This window comes from Pseudophryne corroboree, chromosome 8 (genome assembly GCF_028390025.1).
Source record: "Pseudophryne corroboree isolate aPseCor3 chromosome 8, aPseCor3.hap2, whole genome shotgun sequence".
In the NCBI taxonomy this organism is placed as follows: domain Eukaryota; kingdom Metazoa; phylum Chordata; class Amphibia; order Anura; family Myobatrachidae; genus Pseudophryne; species Pseudophryne corroboree.
The window spans coordinates 32,339,327-32,346,582 of record NC_086451.1 but is presented as its reverse complement, the minus strand read 5'-3'; the positions used below and the strand labels follow the sequence as shown (position 1 = coordinate 32,346,582).

The following is a 7,256-nucleotide window of genomic DNA, read 5'->3' as shown; positions in this document are numbered from 1 at the left end:
TAACAATCATTATTACAGATTCCTCTTTATATGCAGACACCAGGATCAGTGTGCAGCTTGGTCAGACACATAGGCGGCCAAATGGGATAGAAGCTGTCCGAGGGGACAATATACTTCTGGGATGACCTCAGGCTGGTAGAAGGTCATCTGCCAAATGCAACCACCAACATAAGGAGTGATACCATCTCGTATCCCAGTGGCAAGTAAAGGTGTATACTTTTGATTGCCATTTGAACATGAGATGCAATGTGTGTTGTTGGCTACATACCCTGTAACCTTTACACCCTTAAATAATAAAGAAGCAGGATTGAAATTTTGCATTTAATTAGAAAATACAGAGTTATATAACGAAGTTTGTAGTCTCTTGTGAACAATTCAGAGGACCCCTCCCCCCCTACTGCACATAATTCTTTGGATACAGCTTGAACAGTTTGCCCTCTTGGGTTGACTCCAATCCATACTTTTCCAAGTTGTTTGGATCAAAGGTCCCCTCCTCAATATCCTTCTGTATGGCTGGAGCTGCCGTTTCCATGAACAGTTTCTCAGCCGTCATTTCCTCTTCTGTGCCCGGCGGAGCCCGGTAGGAGACGTAAGCCTTTAGTTTGAAACCAGTCAGATCGGGGACCACAAACTCCGGCACCATCTCTTTCACTCTGACAAACTTCTTGTTTGAGGTCAGGTAACCGACTCTCTTGGCGCCTCTTCCTCGGTTAAAGGATTTGGGGCCCATTTTGCTGGTTATCTCGGCCAGTCTGTCTGAACCACGCACAAGGCCACGGACAAGGTTGTGAAGAAGCCCCATAGCGGCGGGTGGCTGGAAGAGAGAAGATTTGTGGTAATTTGTGCAAAAATTGGGGGTAATTCAGACCTGATCGCAGCAGCAAATTTGTTAGCAGCTGGGCAAAACCATGTGCACTGCAGGTGGGGCGGATATAACATGTGCAGAGAGAGTTAAGGTCCATACACACTTAACGATATCATGAGCGACGTCGCTCATTTTCCCCCTCCTTGAGCGACGTCGCTCATTATATCGTTAAGTGTGTAAGCTGCCAGCGACGACCGATGCGCGGCCCCGCGGGTCGGCAACGATCGTCGCTGTCGGTAGGGCATGCATGAAGGATGTGGACTGTCGTCCACGACCTTCATGCAGGGCTGGCGGGGGCGTGACGTCACTGAGCAATATGAGCGGTCATATCGCTCAGTGCGTACAGGCGGCCGCCGACCGGCCGGCCCGGGAGGGGGAAACGTTAGACGATGTCACTCACAGAGCGACATCGTCTAATGTGTATGGGCCTTTAGATTTGGGTGGTATATATTGTTTCTGTGCAGGGTAAATACTGGCTGCTTTATTTTTACACTGCAATTTAGATTTCAGTTTGAACACACCACACCCAAATCTAACTCTCTCTGCACATGTTACATCTGCCCCACCTGCAGTGCACATGGTTTTGCCCAACTGCTTAAAAATTTGCTACTACGATCAACTCTGAATAAGGACCATTATGCAGAATTTCAATCATACACCATCACTGGTCACAGGACAGAGACCGGGGTGTCTGGGGGCTGTCACCGATTGCACAATGACAGGAGAGGGTGTGGGGTGTCTGGGGTCTATCACCCGTCACACGGTGACAGGACAGGGCGCGGGGTGTCTGGGGGCTATCACCCGTCACACGGTGACAGGACAGGGCGCGGGGTGTCTGGGGGCTATCACCCGTCACACGGTGACAGGACAGGGCGCGGAGTGTCTGGGGGCTATCACCCGTCATACGGTGACAGGAGAGGGCGCGGGGTGTCTGGGGGCTGTCACCGGTCACACGGTGACAGGAGAGGGCGCGGGGTGTCTGGGGGCTATCACCCGTCACACGGTGACAGGACAGGGCGCGGGGTGTCTGGGGGCTATCACCCGTCACACGGTGACAGGACAGGGAGCGGGGTGTCTGGGGGCTGGTGACAGGAGAGGGCGCGGGGTGTCTGGGGGCTATCATCCGTCACACGGTGACAGAACAGGGCGCGGGGTGTCTGGGGACTGTCACCCGTCACACGGTGACAGGACAGGGAGCGGGGTGTCTGGGGGCTGGTGACAGGACAGGGCGCGGGGTGTCTGGGGGCTATCACCCGTCACACGGTGACAGGACAGGGCGCGGGGTGTCTGGGGGCTATCACCCGTCACACGGTGACAGGACAGGGAGCGGGGTGTCTGGGGGCTGGTGACAGGAGAGGGCGCGGGGTGTCTGGTGGCTGTCACCCGTCACACGGTGACAGGAGAGGGCGCGGGGTGTCTGGGGGCTGTCACCCGTCACACAGTGACAGGAAAGGGAGCGGGGTGTCTGGGGGCTGTCACCCGTCACACAGTGACAGGACAGGGAGCGGGGTGTCTGGGGGCTGTCACCCGTCACACAGTGACAGGACAGGGAGCGGGGTGTCTGGGGGCTGTCAACCGGCACACAGTGACAGGACAGGGAGCGGGGTGTCTGGGGGCTGTCACCGAGGGAGCGGGGTTGTCTGGGGGCTGTCACCGGTCCCACAGTGACAGTAAAGGGTCACGGAAGGGAGGGCAGGCCGGCGGGTCACACTGACCGGGAGACTGAGGATTACTCTCTCACCTTCACACCCCGCTGTCCGTGCTTGCAGAAAAAGTCAGTGTCGTAAAGCTGCCGTAAGTGATGAGACGGCGCCTCGCTCTGCGTTGCAAGCCTCGCTCTGCTCCCTGTGCAATCACATTACAGCGCCGGGCTGCTCCTGGATGGTGATTGGCCAGTCTCATACCTGCGCTGATTGGCTGATCTTATTTGTAACGCCCCTGACAGGGGAGACGTCAGACTCCAGCTCCCAGGCAGAACTTTGCCGCCTCTGTCTAGTCACGTGGCCAGCCCCAGTCAGCTCGCCAGTGACAAGGGGGCGTGGCTTCGGCCTAGTAGTCTCTTGTCTATAGGAATGAATTGCTGCTCTGACAGCCCATGTGGTAACTACAGTAACACAACATTTCCCTATTACTAAGAGTCACAAAGTAAAAGTACTAAGAATGAACCACAGAGATGATGCACATTGTGTTCTATTACTCTGGCACTACCCCTAGCAACAGTTGCTGCCACATTAATAATCTGTAATACAAAGCTGGGAATGCAGTTATTTGAGCTGCTGTGACATCACCGTGCCTCTGTAAGATTCAGAAAATGAGCATTTATCAGCCCAGTATGGTAGGCTGATTGTGCTCGCATCTCCTCAGGCTGCAAGCAAAATCTCCCTGTGAGTTAATGCACATAGCTACCTACCGCGCTTAAGGTGGGTACACACTGATAGATATATCTGCCGATCAATTGATCTGCAGATATATCTATGGACGGATCGGGCAGTGTGTTGAGCATACACACTGCCCGATCCGTCGGGAACTGACGTCAAGAACTGGGCGGGCGTGTACACGCACCCGCCCAGTTCAGATGTCAAGCACCGCTGTCTGCCGCAGCATGTGTACGGGCAGCCAGCTGGTCGCCTGTACACACACAGCGGTGCGCGCAGGCTGAAGGCATGCAGAGGAGCCCCAGTGTCACTATTATCTGCCCCACACCCCAGTGTCACCATTATCTGCCCCACACCCCAGTGTCACCAATATCTGTCCCGCACCCCAGTGTCACCATTATCTGCCCCACACCCCAGTGTCACTATTATCTACCCCACACCCCAGTGTCACCATTATCTGCCCCACACCCCAGTGTCACCAATATCTGTCCCACACCCCAGTGTCACCAATATCTGTCCCGCACCCCAGTGTCACCATTATCTGCCCCGCACCCCAGTGTCACCATTATCTGCCCCGCACCCCAGTGTCACTATTATCTACCCCACACCCCAGTGTCACCAATATCTGCCCCACACCCCAGTGTCACCAATATTTGCCCCACACCCCAGTGTCAACATTATCTGCCCCACACCCCAGTGTCACCAATATTTGCCCCACACCCCAGTGTCACCAATATCTGCCCCACACCCCAGTGTCACTATCTGCTCCACACCCCAGTGTCACCATCATGTGCTCCACACCCCAGTGTCACCATCATCTGCCCCACACCCCAGTGTCACCATTATCTGCTCCACACTCCAGTGTCACCATTATCTGCCCCACATCCCAGTGTCACCATTATCTGCCCCACATTCCAGTGTCACCATCATCTGCCCCACACCCCAGTGCAGGGGCGGATTGGCCCACCAGGACACCATGACAGATTCCGATGGGCCGGTCTCATACCCCCTCCAGCTAGGCTGAGTCACACTCAGGCTGGGCTGGCTCACACTGCTTCCAGTACTTGTGGTTCATTGGAATGCAATCCGGAAGTTAGGCTAGAAAAGACTTCCAGGTGCCGCTAGCTGCGAAGAGTGTTGAAGCTGTTCTAGCAACGGAGGACCTGGAGAAAGTTCACCAGCACAGCAGCATCAACTCCCTATCCCCGGCCAAAGGTCCCTCCCCCTTCCTGTACTTTGAAACATATAAGGTTAAAAAAAATAAAAATGGGGTTTGTAGAATGAAAAAATAAGAATTTACTCACCGGTAATTCTATTTCTCATAGTCCGTAGTGGATGCTGGGGACTCCGTAAGGACCATGGGGATTAGCGGCTCTGCAGGAGACTGGGCACAACTATAAAGAAAGCTTTTAGACTACTGGTGTGCACTGGCTCCTCCCACTAAGACCCTCCTCTAGACTTCAGTTAGGACACTGTGCCCGGAAGAGCTGACACAATTAGGAAGGATTTTGAATCCCGGGTAAGACTCATACCAGCCACACCAATCACACCGTATAACTCGTGATACAATACCCAGTTAACAGCATGATAACAACTGAGCCTCTCAACAGATAGCTCAACAATAACCCTTTAGTTAAGCAATAACTATATATAAGTATTGCAGACAATCCGCACTTGGGATGGGCGCCCAGCATCCACTACGGACTATGAGAAATAGAATTACCGGTGAGTAAATTCTTATTTTCTCTAACGTCCTAAGTGGATGCTGGGGACTCCGTAAGGACCATGGGGATTATACCAAAGCTCCCAAACGGGCTGGAGAGTGCGGATGACTCTGCAGCACCGAATGAGAGAACTCAAGGTCCTCCTCAGCCAGGGTATCAAATTTGTAGAATTTTGCAAACGTGTTTGCCCCTGACCAAGTTGCAGCTCGGCAAAGTTGAAGAGCCGAGACCCCTCGGGCAGCCGCCCAAGAAGAGCCCACTTTCCTCGTGGAATGGGCTTTCACTGATTTAGGATGCGGCAGTCCAGCCGCAGAATGTGCAAGCTGAATCGTACTACAGATCCAGCGAGCAATAGTCTGCTTAGAAGCAGGTGCACCCAACTTGTTGGGCGCATACAGGATAAAGAGCGAGTCAGTCTTCCTGACTCCAGCTGTCCTGGAAACATAAATTTTTAGGGCCCTGACTACATCCAACAACTTGGAAGCCTCCAAGTCATTTGTAGCCGCAGGCACCACGATAGGTTGGTTCAGATGAAAAGCTGATACCACTTTGGGGAGAAACTGGGGACGAGTCCTCAATTCTGCCCTATCCATATGGAAAATCAGATAAGGGTTTTTACATGGCAAAGCCGCCAATTCTGAAACACGCCTGGCCGAAGCCAAGGCCAACAACATGACCACTTTCCACGTGAGATATTTCAAATCCACGGTTTTCAGTGGCTCAAACCAATGTGACTTTAGGAAATCCAACACCACGTTGAGATCCCAAGGTGCCACTGGAGGCACAAAAGGGGGCTGAATATGCAGCACTCCCTTAACAAAAGTCTGAACTTCAGGTAGTGAAGCCAATTCTCTCTGGAAGAAAATCGATAGAGCCGAAATCTGGACCTTAATGGAACCCAATTTAAGGCCCATAGTCACCCCTGACTGTAGAAAGTGCAGGAACCGGCCCAGCTGAAATTCTTCCGTTGGAGCCTTCCTGGCCTCACACCACGCAACATATTTTCGCCATATGCGGTGATAATGGTTTGCGGTTACTTCTTTCCTAGCTTTTATCAGCGTAGGAATGACTTCCTCCGGAATGCCCTTTTCCTTCAGGATCCGGTGTTCAACCACCATGCCGTCAAACGCAGCCGCGGTAAGTCTTGGAACAGACAGGGCCCCTGCTGCAGCAGGTCTTGTCTGAGCGGTAGAGGCCATGGGTCCTCTGACATCATTTCTTGAAGTTCCGGATACCACGCTCTTCTTGGCCAATCCGGAACAATGAGTATAGTTCTTACTCCTCTTCTCCTTATTATCCTCAGTACCTTTGGTATGAGAGGAAGAGGAGGAAACACATAAACCGATCGGTACACCCACGGTGTTACCAGAGCGTCCACAGCTATCGCCTGCGGGTCTCTCGACCTGGCGCAATATTTTTCTAGCTTTTTGTTTAGGCGGGATGCCATCATGTCCACCTGTGGTTTTTTCCACTGGTTTACAATCATTTGAAAGACTTCTGGATGAAGTCCCCACTCTCCCGGGTGGAGGTCGTGCCTGCTGAGGAAGTCTGCTTCCCAGTTGTCCACTCCCGGAATGAACACTGCTGACAGTGCTAACACGTGATTTTCCGCCCATCGGAGAATCCTTGTGGCTTCTGCCATCGCCGTCCTGCTTCTCGTGCCGCCCTGTCGATTTACATGGGCGACCGCCGTGATGTTGTCTGACTGGATCAGTACCGGCTGGTTTTGAAGCAGGGGTTTTGCCTGACTTAGGGCATTGTAAATGGCCCTTAGTTCCAGAATTTATGTGCAGGGAAGTCTCCTGACTTGACCATAGTCCTTGGAAGTTTCTTCCCTGTGTGACTGCTCCCAAGCCTCGAAGGCTGTCATCCGTGGTCACCAGGACCCAGTCCTGTATGCCGAATCTGCGGCCCTCTTGAAGATGAGTACTCTGCAGCCACCACAGCAGAGACACCCTTGTCCTCGGAGACAGGGTTATCAGACGATGCATCTGAAGATGCGATCCGGACCACTTGTCCAACAGGTCCCACTGAAAGGTTCTTGCATGAAACCTGCCGAATGGAATCGCTTCGTAGGAAACTACCATTTTTCCCAGGATCCGCGTGCAGTGATGCACCGACACCTGTTTTGGTTTTAGGAGGTCTCTGACTAGAGATGACAGCTCCTTGGCCTTTTCCTCCGGGAGAAACACTTTTCTCTGTTCTGTGTCCAGAACCATCCCTAGGAACAGCAGGCGTGTCGTAGGGACCAGCTGTGACTTTGGAATGTTTAGAATCCAGCCGTGCTGTTGT

The 7,256-nt window shown here is 53.0% G+C and overlaps 1 protein-coding gene across 1 annotated transcript; it reads right to left on the bottom strand.

Annotated features, from left to right (window-relative positions):
- Nucleotides 1-307: 307 nt before the first annotated feature.
- MRPL41 (mitochondrial ribosomal protein L41) lies at nt 308-2,772 on the bottom strand. Its single transcript, XM_063936183.1, has 2 exons — nt 2,607-2,772; nt 308-814 (listed from the first exon to the last, which is right to left on the bottom strand). The coding sequence occupies exon 2, from the start codon at nt 800-802 to the stop codon at nt 395-397; it is 408 nt and encodes a 135-aa protein (XP_063792253.1). The 5' UTR covers nt 803-814; nt 2,607-2,772; the 3' UTR covers nt 308-394.
- Nucleotides 2,773-7,256: the final 4,484 nt, after the last annotated feature.

What these genes read in the sequence shown, in the direction of transcription:
- MRPL41 (XM_063936183.1), bottom strand. Translation starts at nt 802, where the DNA reads ATGGGGCTTCTTCACAACCTTGTCCGTGGCCTTGTGCGTGGTTCAGAC.